Genomic DNA, 14,621 nt, shown 5'->3' on the forward strand with positions numbered 1-14,621 from the left:
TGTTGGGGATTTATTCAAAATTGAAGGCATACAGAACCTGCATGGCTACCACAGCATCTTGCAGCGGCATGCCATTCCATCCGGTTTGCGTTTAGTTGGACCATCATTTATTTTTCAACAGGACAATGACCCCAAACACACCTCCAGGCTGTGTAAGGACTATTTGACTAAGAAGGAGAGTGATGGGGTGTTACGCCAGATCACCTGACCCCCATAGTCACCAGACCTGAACCCAATCGAGATGGTTTGGGGTGAGCTGGACCGCAGAGTGAAGGCAAAAGGGCCAACAAGTGCTAAGCATCTCTGGGAACTCCTTCAAGACTGTTGGAAAACCATTTCCGGTGACTACCTCTTAAAGCAATCAAGAGAATGCCAAGAGTGGGCAAAGTAGTAATGAAAGCAAAAGGTGGCTACTTTGAAGAGCCTAGAATATAAGACATATTTTCAGTTGTTTCACACTTTTTTAAGTATTTCAATCCACATGTTTTAATTCATAGTTTTGATGATTTCAATGTGAATCTACAGTTTTCAGAGTCCTAAAAATAAAGAAAACTCTTTGAATTAGAAGGTGTGTCCAAACTTTTGGTCTGTTCTGTATATATATAAAATCTGAAAAATACAGAATTTACTAGCATGGTTTGCAAGAATGAATAAACCTTTAAAGTAAACAGTATATGTTTTGTGTACATTGGTAAGAATCATGTGGCCTCCGATAATGATCAGATCAGATAACAGGAAAATTAATTTGGCATGCAAAGTCTAAACAATTATATTTTATTGACCCCAAGCACATTAACGCTATATAAATCACAGTTCTCAAGTATAAGACACTTTCGTGGAGAAGTTTAAGTACAAAATAATTTACAATAGTGTAAAAAAGCACAAATGAACTCTGTTACAAGTGTCTTCCTTCTTTACTTCTTAATATCCATTGGTAAGTAAATTCATAACATGTCAAATTTGTGAGCCTTGTTTGAAAGTTTGGCCAATAAGAGTGTAAGAAATATACTATAATGTATAAATTTAGGTTGGGAGTATGTTTGATGTTTACAGACCAAGAGGTTGGCACAAATTCATCAAAACCATGGAGACATGTCAAATGACTATAGTAGCATAATCTGTATAAAAATTTTAGGAAACATTTTCAGGAAATTTGCATGTAGCTTTCAGTTGTTTTCAACTGATAGCAGTATTTTGTTTTAGGCAAATACTTAAAATCCTTCATGTAATTCCAATAGACATATTCTTTTCTATTATTCACTGTTCAACAAGCATACATTTTTACTCCTGAGATTGGTATGAAAATATAACTTTAGTTATTATGATATCATAACCAACTAGGTTTCTTGAGCTCATGGTCCCGCTGTGGGTACAAACCATAGTCCTGATTTAAAATTCTAGGATCTTCATCCATTGTATAGTCAAACCATCAAATATTTATTTCCTTTTGTTTTAGGAAAATGCATAAGACCCTTCATGTAATTCCAATAGACATTTTCTTTTCTATTATTCACTGTTGAACAAGCATACATTTTTATTCCTGAGGTTGGTATGAAAATATAATTTTAGTTATTATGATGTCATAACCAACTAGGTTTCTTGAGCTTATGGTCCCGCTGTGGGTACAAACCATAGTCCTGATTTAAAATTCTAGGATCTTCATACATTGTATAGTCAAATCATCAAATATTTATTTCTTTTTGTTTTAGGAAAATGCATAAGACCCTTCATGTAATTCCAATACACATTTTCTTTTCTATTATTCACTGTTCAATAAGCATACATTTTTATTCCTGAGGTTAGTATGAAAATATAACTTTAGTTATTATGATGTCATAACCAACTAGGTTTCTGGAACTCATGGTCCTGCTATGGGTACCAACCATAGTCCTGATTTATAATTCTAGAATCCTCATCCATTGTATAGTCAAATGATCAAATATTTATTTCCTTTTATTTTAGGAAAATGCATAAAACCCTTAATATATTTCCAATAGACATTTTCTTTTCTATTATTCACTGTTCAATAAGCATACATTTTTATTCCTGAGGTTGGTATGAAAATATAACTTTAGTTTTTATGATGTCATAACCAACTAGGTTTCTGGAGCTTATGGTCCCGCTGTGGGTACAAACCATAGTCCTGATTTAGAATTCAAGGCTCTTTATCCATTGTATAGTCAAAATATCAAATATTTCTTTCCTTTCAGAAGATGTCAATCATGGCTTCTTATAGTAAGATGTTGACATTTGCAGATAAAGAACTGAAGGTATTAACTGGAAGTATTATTCTATGGGGGTGTGTTGGTACCCATGGCAGTAACACGAAATATCGTCTTTCCTATCTGTAGTAGATATCAATATATCCAACTTAAATTTGAAATACTAAATGTATTTAAATCCTAGCTGCAGCTCTGAAATGCTACCATGGTCGAAAAAGAAACTCAGATACATGTGAGCAAGAAGCAATAGAATGTCCAAAGGGCGATAGATGTATAACAATTTCTGAGGAATATTGTAATCGTAAGTATGTTTTTTTTCATGTTCTTGCTGTTTTTTATATGTTGAGAATATCTAAATGCTATTTTAAGAGGTCCAAGTTTTGAATCGTTTTTCAACAATCATAATTAATACATAGTGATATTAACTTTTTCACATCAAATGAATTTTTGTTTTCCAGATAAAACCATTCGCTCGATATACAAGGGATGTTCTGGTAACATACCTTGTGATGAAAAACCTTATGGAAAGGCAAACAATTACGTTTATCTTATGGTCAGCACAAAGTGTTGTGATACAGACTACTGTAATAATCAATCCTTTGAAAGTAAGTAGTAGAAACAAGAAGCAAAGAAGTTGATTCGTATTGGATTGATGATGCCCTACAACTTTGTAATTCCCTTTTTTTTCTCTATCTCGTTCCGTTTTCAAGATAAAAATACTAACTCCGTTGTTTTCCCCCAGGTGGCACTATAGGTGGTTTCATTGCGTAGCGTATCGATACTTTACTATACCTAGACACCATTTCTGTACTTATAGCTGCTGCCGTTCTCAAGTTAATGGTGGTGGACAGGATATGGGTGGACACACTGTATAAACGCCCAAGCCACTCTGTATAGCATAAAAACAGCTTTTAGTATACTTATCTTTGGGTCGGTCCAGTCCAATAAGAGTTGCTGATCTCAGTCCGTCACTTCCTATCTTCTTGTAGTCACCGTCCTCCATTACTGCTCCATATAGATGATGAGTCCTATGTCATCCACACACAGTCCTCCATCGGGGTCCGGCGCACGTGCAATTCTTTCTGCTCGTTGTGGGAAGAGCAAAGTACTGTAATGCGCAGGCGCGGGAAAGGCCAAAGAACTCCGGTACATGCACGTTACTGTACTTTACTCTGCCCCAATACAGGACACTGTGTGGATAATGTAGGATGTGTCATTCACAGAGAGCATGGAAGGAGGAGTGATTGCAAGAAGATTGCAGGCGCTGTACCGAGACCACTAATCATGGACTTGTGAAGAGATCCACTAGTTATTTTCAACCTATTCATAACTGTCACCCCCCCTGTTAAAGTGAATCTGTCAACAGGTTTTTGCTGCCTCATCTAAGAGCAGCATAATGTAGAAGAAGAGACCCTGATTCCAGCAATGTATCACTTAGTTTACTGGTTGCAGCCCTTGTGACGCAATGAGAGTTCTTAGATGTAGCATTCCAGAAAGCAAACCCCATCCACAACACAGCTGACCCCAACCTTACTACAGCTTACCACACCCACATCACAGCTCTCTGTATGCAATGTATATAGACAGTGAACTGCTTATCAGAGGAGAAGGCAGAGTTGGAATAGCTGGCATGTCAGACCTAGTCCAGGAAGTAATAAAACCTTCAATGTATATAAATAACAACACAAAGCTTGATAAGTAAAACTACTATCTCCTACTGTCTTCAGATTATGCAGCAAAAGCCAGTTGAGAGAGTCCCTTTAAGATGCATCTCTTAAGAACTTATTTGCCTGTATGTTTGCATGAGTCCAAAATTATATGATTATATGTATAATTCTTAGGGGTACTTTGCACGCTGCGACATCGCTAGCCGATGGTAGCGATGCCGAGCGCGATAGTACCCGCCCCCGTCGCAGCTGCGATATCTTGTGATAGCTGCCGTAGCGAACATTATCGCTACGGCAGCTTCATACGCACTTACCTGCCCTGCGACATCGCTCTGGACGGCGACCCGCCTCCTTCCTAAGGAGGCGGGTCGTGCGGCGTCACAGCAACAGCACACGGCAGGCGGCCAATAGAAGCGGAGGGGCGGAGATGAGCGGGACGCAAAGATTCCGCCCACCTCCTTCCTTCCGTATAGCCGGTGGAGGCAGGTAAGGAGAAGTTCCTCGCTCCTGTGGCTTCATACACAGCGATGTGTGCTGCCGCAGGAAAGAGGAACAACATCGTACCTGTCGCTGCAGCGAAATTATAAAAATTACCGACGCTACACAGATGACCGATTTATGACGCTTTTGCGATCGTTTATTGGTGCATCTAGGCTTAACATGTTGCGACGTCGTTACTGGTGCTGGATGTGCGTCACTTTCGATTTGACCCCGACGGCATCACAGTAGCAATGTCGCAACGTGCAAAGTACCCCTTACCCATGTTTCATATCTAGATATGATGCTTCAATATTTTTTGAGAAATCTAATATATAAAGCTGAGAGAGAGGGAGACAGGGAAAGAGACAGACAGACACAGATAGACAGGGAAAGAGACAGACACAGGCAGACAAGGAAACAGACAGGCAGACAGGAAAACAGACAAACAGAAACAGAGACAGACACAGAAAGAGAGAGACAGACAGGGAAAAACACAGACAGGGAAAGAGACAAAAATAAGGAAAGAGACAAAAACAGGGAAAGAGACAGAGACAGACGGGGAAAGAGACAGACGTGGAAAGACAGAGATGGAGAAAGAGACAGATATGGAGCGAGACAGACCTGGAAAAGACAGACGGGTAAAGAGACAGACGGGGAAACAGACAGACGGGGAAAGAGACAGGCAGGGAAAGAGACAGACACAGACAGACAAGGAAACAGACAGGAAAACAGACAAACAGAAACAGAGAGACAGACACAGAAAGAGAAAGACAGACAGGGAAAAAGACAGACAGGGAAAGAGACAAAAATAAGGAAAGAGACAAAAATAGGGAAAGAGACAGAGACAGACGGGGAAAGAGACAGACGGGGAAAGACAGAGACGGAGAAAGAGATAGATATGGAGCGAGACAGACCTGGAAAGAGACAGACGGGTAAACAGACAGACTGGGAAACAGACAGACAGGGAAAGAGACAGGCAGGGAAAGAGACAGATGGGGAAAGAGACAGACAAGAAAAGATACAAACGGAGAAAGAGACAGACGGAGAAAGAGACAGATATGGAGAAAGACAGACCTGGAAAGAGACAGACGGTGAAAGAGATAGACAGACAGAGATAGAGAGAGACATACACAGACATAGGGAGAGACAGACAGAGACACTGATACAGAGACAGACAGACAGAGAGATAGACACAGACAGAGAGATAGACACAGACAGACATGGATAGAGACAGAGACATACATGCATAGAGACAGGCAAGGAAAGAGACAGACAGAGACACAGAGACAAAGAGACAGACAGAGACAGACAAACAGACAGACAGAAAGAGACAGAGACAGACAGACAGATAGAGATTGGGAGAGAGACAGAGAGACAGTTATTATCCCGGGCAACTCCAGGTACTACAGCTAGAAAATAAATAATTATAACATTCATGACATTTCAGCCAAATCCTGTTTTTACTGTATGTCTCAATTTAAACCTGGGCTGTATATTTTTTTTTAATTATAATTTAGTGCCAAAAGATGATGAGCCTAATGGAGTTGTATGTCCGAGCTGCTATGAGCCAAACACTGTAAAAGAATGTATCCCCCAGAATGAAATGATGTGTCGAGGACAGGACGATAATTGTGTAACATTTTCTGGGCAATTTTTGGAACCAGGTAATCCTTACAAAACGTATCCCACAACCATTCTTATAAAATTTAGAGAGAATACAATAACACAACTGGATTTGGAGAGTTTAGAGATCAATCTAAGACTAGAGAACATCAATGTCCTAACTAATGTACAGTTCAAACCAGAAATTTCCCTCCGCTCTCTATAAAGACACATCTTCAGGCTTTTCCCTCCTCTCTCTATATAGACACATCTGCAGGTTTTCTCTCCACTCTCTATAAAGACACATCTGCAGATTTTTCCTTCCACTCTGTATAAAGATACATCTGCAGGTTTTTCCCTCTGCTCTCTATACAGACACATCTTCAGGTTCTTCCCTCTGCTCTCTATACAGACACATCTGCAGGTTTTTCCCCCGCTCTCCATTAAGACACATCTGCAGGTTTTTCTCTCCGCTCTCCATAAAGACACATCTGCAGGTTTTGCCATCTGCTCTCTATAAAGACACATCTGCAGGTTTTCCCTCCGCTTTCCATTAAGACACATCTGCAGGTTTTTCCCTCCGCTCTCCATAAAGACACATCTGCAGGTTTTTCCCCTCTGCCCTCTATAAAGACACATCTGCAGGTTTTTCGCTCCGCTCTTTATAAAAACACATCTGCAGGGGGGTGAGCGGGGTGGGGTAGAGTGAGGGGAGGAGTATCATTGGAGACGGTAGCGGTGGCGGGTGGAGGGGCGGTGGCCCGGTGCCGATACTCACAAAGGGGGAAAGGGGAGCACACAGCATATGCTGTGTGCTCCATGAAGATGGCGCTGATCTCCTCCCTCTGCTGTGATCTGGACAGCCCAGGGGGCACATCCATTTCACAGCAGACGCCTTCTCTATGTTACAGTATAGGGTCGCAGTCCGACAACTGTCTTCTATTCCCTGGGCGCTGCCATAAAGGAGGTGAGTAACTGTCATTAAAAACACCAAATCCAAGATGGCAGCCCCCAGTGCTTCAGTAAAACTAGAATTAAATAAAAACTAAATAAACAGTGAGTGTAATTTTGTACTAAAATTACTTGATTTCATAATCACTATTATTAATACAAAAACAAATAAATTAAAAAAAATGAGACCTTCCCTTTAAGTTTCACATTTCAATTTAAGCAAAGAAATCACAGTTCTTCATGGCTCTTCATGGACTCCATTACACAGAGGGAAGAAATACACGTACACTCACTCAAAATGGAGTTAAGAGATAGTTATTATAGATCCTGCTATCACAATTGGGAATATGTTTTTTTTAACAGATGGATTTGTAGCCTGTTACTCACTTAAAGGTTGCATGTCTGCCTTGGGATGCAAAATGGACCTAAGTCAACTGATTGGAGCCCAATTACTCAATCAAACAATATTTAAGTGCACAAAAAGCCCATTACCTGGAGGGGAGAAGTATGAGTAACTATGAAGCTTGTATAAAATGGAATTAAGGAACCTAATCAACACTTTTCATGTAAATATTCTTCTACTGGTAATAAATTTAGTATTGAATTTGAAAGTGAATGACATTATATCCAAACATTCTGTGTTGATAACGGATGAAGGAATCGTTTCAATGCAAATTGAATGTGTCAAATTTTTAGGAATTTTATAATATATTACTGATGTCATTTGGACCTAAAAGTGGTGATAGGCTGTTATCTTCAACACTAGAAGTCCCAGAAGTCCCGAAAGAGGGTCAAATGACCCTTAGTCCAAACTGTAATTAAGGCCATTACTGTCGCACCACAGGAGGTTGGAAAACAACAACCTCCTGTGGTGCGACAGTAATGGCCTTAATTACAGAACAAAAGATGGTGATTATAGGATGTTAGCTAAAATCCTTCAGGTCAATGGACCTGTCTCTGGGTTCCAAAGGTAGAAATGTTAAATGACCCCTCTCTAGGACTTCTAGTGTTAATAAATAATTAATTATCTCGAAGGACAAAATTACCAATCTTTCACCTCAATCTATTAAACTTGACTTTTACTGACTTGTCTATTAAAATCTATAATGACCACTCAATATAAAGAAGATTTAAAATTACTCTTATGATATTATATGATCAACTACTAAAATTATGTTCTATTTACAATAAAAAAAATAAAAATAAACAGGTTTGGTGATATATTTGTGAAGCTCCTGGACTTTTATTTTTTATGTATTTTATGTGGGGGTTTTTTTATATCTTTTTGTTTCATATTTATGCCATTTTTACAATATTTTTATTTTATATATATATATATATATATATATATATATACTGTATGTGTGTGTGTGTATATATATATATATATATATATGTATGTGTGTGTGTATATATATATATATATATATATATATATATATATACATATGTATGTGTGTATGTGTGTATATATATATATATATATATATATATATATATATATATATACATATATATATATATAAAAGTGTGTGTGTATATATATATATATATATATATATAAAAATAAATGCGTTTACGTGCGTTTGTAAAGATCTCAGAAAGTTCCCTAGACTGATTGTTGTAAAATTTTGACGCAATGTCCCTCCGAGCTCCATAAATGTTTCGGTCCACTCATCGCAATCTACGCATGCGCGCAACCGCAAAAAATGTCAACTGTTGACGCTGATGCTGTGTCATCGCGATCCACGCATATGCGCAACCGTGGAAAATCCATGCATGCACGCAGCCGCGAAAATTTCAACTGTTCACGGTAGACTAACAACCGCACTCTATGACAACCGCGCTATATACTGAGTTATCGCGATCCATGCATACCCGCAACCGCGAAAAATCCACGTATGTGCGCAACTGTGAAAAATTTAAACTGTTCACAGTAGGCTGACAACCGCGCTCTATGACAATCTCACTATATGCTGCGTCATCACGATCCATGCATGCGCACAACCGCGGATAATTTCAACTGTTCATGCTAGACTAACAGCCGCGCTCGCTCTATGATTGGAATCAAGGCGAAACAACGCCAACAGTATAGAGATGCAAAATGACGGTCATTTTTTCACTCACTCAATTGACAGATGATTGTCCAAAACATGACCGTCCCATCATAGATTTTGTTTCTGTGACTGGAATGGAAAAAAAATTATATGCTGGGAGCGAAGCGAAAACTTGCTACAGCTGATCAACAACACCAAAAGTTGAAATTGACACTACTTTTCTCACTCGCTCAATAGTCCAAAAAATGACCGTCCCCTCGCAGATTTTTTTTCTGTGGAAAAAATGGTCAGCAATCACGTTATTGCCATCTAGGAAGATGATTTCTACATTATTCTAATGTTGAATCCGTATTTATATCCTATCCAAGGTACTTTTATACAGCAGTTGATGCAGTTGACTATCCAACCGAGTTTTTGAATTCACTTGATCTCCTGGGAGTACCATCGCACATCGGTGTGCCCATTACTATGATACGAAATATTAATCAGCCAAAACACTGCAACGGCACACGGCTTGCAGTCAAAAAATTGATAAGTAACGTAATAGAAGCAAGGATTTTGACGGAACCTTACAAAGGTGAAGATGTCCTCATTCCTCGAATTCCCATTATTCCATCCGATAGACTGTTTCAATTCAAGACAGAGAGTAGCCCGGACTGCTGCCCCAAAGGGGCTCAAAGGAGGGCAGCATGACTAGGAGGGATGCCAGGCCATAGGGTCAGTAAGGGGTTAATGTAAAGTTTAGTTTGAGCGGGAAATCTGGGGGTGGTAACTAAGGGGCAGTTAGGACTAGGGGTCAGTTCTATTGGTCAGGGGGTGGGGCTGTTGAGGGGTCGTATATAGGTCAGGTCAAGGGTGTGGGTGGTTATTCCTACCTGGACGGTGACTGGAATCGTTCCTGCCCGCCCGCCCTGATGGTAGATTCAACATCGACGGAGAAGAGGAGAAAGATCGTGATTTGTCGCAGCGGCGGAAAGGAGGGGGGTGTCTGAAGGTGGGGGTTTTGCACAGAGGAGAGGACGGAACCCAGTGCCGGAGCGGGTTACCTCTAGCGGTGCAAATGTTTGGTGAAACGGGTCCTTGCTGGGTTGAGTCTCAGCGGGACATGGTGTGGGCAACATCTGGCCAGGGCTCTCGAGTCGGTGTGTTGCGGCTGAGGGTCAGGAGGTGGGCCAATGTTGCAAGGAACAGTTTGGTCAACCTTCAGGTACCCCCCCTTCCTTTTCGGGTGTTCTTCAATGAAGATTTGTATTGTTATATTGCCTGTGTTTTGTTATTAATAAATGGGGCTGCTGTGGCCTTTATATCCAATGTCACGCAGTGTTGGTGTTTATTTTAGATAAGAGCCCTAGGGGGGTAGGGGTTTTGGGTGAATGATAGGCCTTTAGTCAGACATTCCGGAGTCATGCAATTCCCTGTTCGATCGGCGTTTGCAATTACTATCAACAAAGCTCAGGGTCAATCTTTAGAATAGCGCGGTCTATATTCACATACGGATTGCTTTAGCCATGGACAATTGTATGTTGCATGCTCTAGGGTTGGCAAACCAGACAATCTTTTTATCTGATGGTAAAACCAAAAACATTGTAAACCCACAAGTGTTGAAAAATTAAACTCTTGCTGGAAACGTATCTTCTGTTTCATTTCTTATCCGTTAAACGAGAATGTGCCACAGCAAAGCGTGGCAGGGTACAGCTAGTATAATATATATCATACTTTTCGTTAAGATGCACCCCAAATTTGAAGGAGGACAATAGTAAAAAACATTTTTTTACTGTTGAAATGAGGGTTCGTCTTATAATCCTAGTGCCTCTTATATTAGCTCGTCAGGGGAGAGCAGTGGTGGTGGAGTAACTCAGGAACATCACAGGAGGCAGAGAAGGCGATGCTGCGGGCTCGGAGGAGGGAGTGTTGCAGCTCAGGAGGGTTGGTGATGCTGCGGGTTTGGAGGAGAGGGTGTCATGGCTCAAGACTGTGTGCGGAGGGTCAGTGATACTACAGGATCATGGTGTGTCACGACGGTGGGTATCATTGATCTGCCGGTGGGCTCAAAGGAGAGGGTGTCACGGCTCAAGAGGGTCAGTGTGCTGCAGCAGAGGGTCAGTGTTACTGAGAGTTCGCGGGGTGTAACAGCGGCGGGCTCCATTGAATCACCGGCGGTTGACGTGAGAGACTTCAAGAAAATTGTTGTGGAGGAGGTGCATGCACAGATTGGCCTCCGCAGCCATTTTCTTGAAGTCCATCACGTCAACCGCCGGAGATTCAAAGCAGCCTGCAGTTTAATGATGTGCACTGCCGCGACACCCCATGAGCCTGCAGTATCGCCGGCCCTCCACTGCTACACACTGACCCTTTCAAGCCATGACACCCCCCCCGTCCAGCAGATCATTGGTACCCCATGATCTCGCACTATCGCTGACCCTCTGCTGCCATACACTGACCCTCCTGAGTTGCTCAACTGCAATGACACCCCATATGAGCTCTTTGTATATCCGACCCTGCACCACCACTGCTGCAGCGGTAAGCCATATGCGGTTTTTAAGATGCACTCCAATTTTTCCCACAGTTTGGGGAGAAAAAAGTGTGTCTCACAAACCAGAATATACGGTGTGTATATATATATATATATATATATATATATATTTGTGTGTGTGTGTATATATATATATATATATATATATATATATGAGGTTCGCTCATCTCTAGTGGGAGCTTCAAGCAACAGCAGCACCACCACTGGCACTAGCCATCTGGTTAGTTGAAAATTTCCAGAATTTTCAGTACCTCTGTTAATAACACACCTTATAATTACTGATGATTCCCCATTTTTCATGCACTTTACAAGCAAACATGTGTATGTATGTACTGTATGTATGTGTGTGTGTATTTGTGTGTGTGTGTATGTACTGTATGTATGTGTATGTACAGTTAGGGCCAGAAATATTTGGACAGTGACACAAGTTTTGTTATTTTAGCTGTTTACAAAAACATGTTCAGAAATACAATTATATATATAATATGGGCTGAAAGTGCACACTCCCAGCTGCAATATGAGAGTTTTCACATCCAAATCGGAGAAAGGGTTTAGGAATCATAGCTCTGTAATGCATAGCCTCCTCTTTTTCAAGGGACCAAAAGTAATTGGACAAGGGACTCTAAGGGCTGCAATTAACTCTGAAGGCGTCTCCCTCGTTAACCTGTAATCAATGAAGTAGTTAAAAGGTCTGGGGTTGATTACAGGTGTGTGGTTTTGAATTTGGAAGCTGTTGCTGTGACCAGACAACATGCGGTCTAAGGAACTCTCAATTGAGGTGAAGCAGAACATCCTGAGGCTGAAAAAAAAGAAAAAATCCATCAGAGAGATAGCAGACATGCTTGGAGTAGCAAAATCAACAGTCGGGTACATTTTGAGAAAAAAGGAATTGACTGGGGAGCTTGGGAACTCAAAAAGGCCTGGGCGTCCACGGATGACAACAGTGGTGGATTATCGCCGCATACTTTCTTTGGTGAAGAAGAACCCGTTCACAACATCAACTGAAGTCCAGAACACTCTCAGTGAAGTAGGTGTATCTGTCTCTAAGTCAACAGTAAAGAGAAGACTCCATGAAAGTAAATACAAAGGGTTCACATCTAGATGCAAACCATTCATCAATTCCAAAAATAGACAGGCCAGAGTTAAATTTGCTGAAAAACACCTCATGAAGCCAGCTCAGTTCTGGAAAAGTATTCTATGGACAGATGAGACAAAGATCAACCTGTACCAGAATGATGGGAAGAAAAAAGTTTGGAGATAAAGGGAACGGCACATGATCCAAGGCACACCACATCCTCTGTAAAACATGGTGGAGGCAACGTGATGGCATGGGCATGCATGGCTTTCAATGGCACTGGGTCACTTGTGTTTATTGATGACATAATAGCAGACAAGAGTAGCCGGATAAATTCTGAAGTGTACCGGGATATACTTTCAGCCCAGATTCAGCCAAATGCCGCAAAGTTGATCGGACGGCGCTTCATAGTACAGATGGACAATGACCCCAAGCATACAGCCAAAGCTACCCAGGAGTTCATGAGTGCAAAAAAGTGGAACATTCTGCAATGGCCAAGTCAATCACCAGATCTTAACCCAATTGAGCATGCATTTCACGTACTCAAATCCAGATTTAAGACGGAAAGACCCACAAACAAGCAAGACCTGAAGGCTGCGGCTGTAAAGGCCTGGAAAAGCATTAAGAAGGAGGAAACCCAGCGTTTGGTGATGTCCATGGGTTCCAGACTTAAGGCAGTGATTGCCTCCAAAGGATTCGCAACAAAATATTGAAAATAAAAATATTTGGTTTGGGTTTGGTTTATTTGTCCAATTACTTTTGACCTCCTAAAATGTGGAGTGTTTGTAAAGAAATGTGACAATTCCTACAATTTCTATCAGATATTTTTGTTCAAACCTTCAAATTAAACGTTACAATCTGCACTTGAATTCTGTTGTAGAGGTTTCATTTCAAATCCAATGTGGTGGCATGCAGAGCCCAACTCGCGAAAATTGTGTCACTGTCCAAAGATTTCTGGACCTAACTATATATATATATATATATATATATATATATATATATATATATATATGAGGTTCTCTCTAGTGGGAGCCTCAAGCAACAGCAGCACCACCACTGGCACTAGCCATCTGGTTAGTTGAAAATTTCCAGAATTTACAGTACCTCTGTTAATAACACACCTTATAATTACTGATGATTCCCAATTTTTCATGCACTTTACAAGCAAACATGTGTATGTGTATGTACTGTATGTACTGTATGTATGTATGTGTGTGTGTATTTGTGTGTGTGTGTCTGTGTGTGTGTATGTACTGTATGTATGTATGTGTGTATGCACTGTATGTATGTGTGTGTATGTATGTATGTGTGTGTGTATGTATGTATGTATGTGTGTATGTACTGTATGTTTGTATGTATATATGTATTTGTGTGTATGTATGTATGCATGTGTGTGTATGTATGTATGTGTGTGTGTGTGTGTGTGTGTGTGTGTGTATGTATGTGTGTATGTATGAACTATATGTATGTGTGTATGTATGTATGTATTTGTGTGTGTGTGTGTGTATGTATGTATTTGTGTGTGTGTGTGTATGTATGTATTTGTGTGTGTGTGTGTATGTATGTGTGTATGTATGTACTGTATGTATGTGTGTATGTATGTGTGTATGTGTGTGTGTGTGTGTGTGTGTGTGTCCGCTAAAGGAATCCGCACCGTCACATTTACAATCACAAAATTTTGCACAGACACCCCATGTGACTCAAGTTACGCCATAGACGCTTTACAGTTATTCACCCAAAAACTTGCCTACATTAAAGTCAATGGAGCTGGGAACTACAGGTCAGTAATAGGAGCTGTGATTGGTTGCTATAGGCAACGAAGGACATTGTTAACATAAGAAGCTTATCTGTGAAGTAATATGATATCGGGGGAGAGACAGGCACACACAGACACACAGAGACACACAAAGACAGTGCCACAGAGACACACAGAGGCAGACACACACATAGAGAGACACAGAGAGGGAGAGAGAGACACACACAGAGACAAAGACACATACAGAAATACCGACACAGAGAGACACACAGAGAGAC

General features: G+C 40.6%; 1 protein-coding gene across 1 annotated transcript; it reads left to right on the forward strand.

Moving 5' to 3' along the window:
• Positions 1-850: 850 nt before the first annotated feature.
• Positions 851-7,763, forward strand: LOC142256515 (phospholipase A2 inhibitor 1-like). The gene is made up of 5 exons (XM_075328243.1): positions 851-934; positions 2,407-2,523; positions 2,681-2,827; positions 5,887-6,033; positions 7,286-7,763. The coding sequence occupies exons 1-5, from the start codon at positions 886-888 to the stop codon at positions 7,435-7,437; spliced, it is 612 nt and encodes a 203-aa protein (XP_075184358.1). The 5' UTR covers positions 851-885; the 3' UTR covers positions 7,438-7,763.
• Positions 7,764-14,621: the final 6,858 nt, after the last annotated feature.

The sequence above is a fragment of the Anomaloglossus baeobatrachus genome, chromosome 11, assembly GCF_048569485.1.
Source record: "Anomaloglossus baeobatrachus isolate aAnoBae1 chromosome 11, aAnoBae1.hap1, whole genome shotgun sequence".
Lineage (NCBI taxonomy): Eukaryota > Metazoa > Chordata > Amphibia > Anura > Aromobatidae > Anomaloglossus > Anomaloglossus baeobatrachus.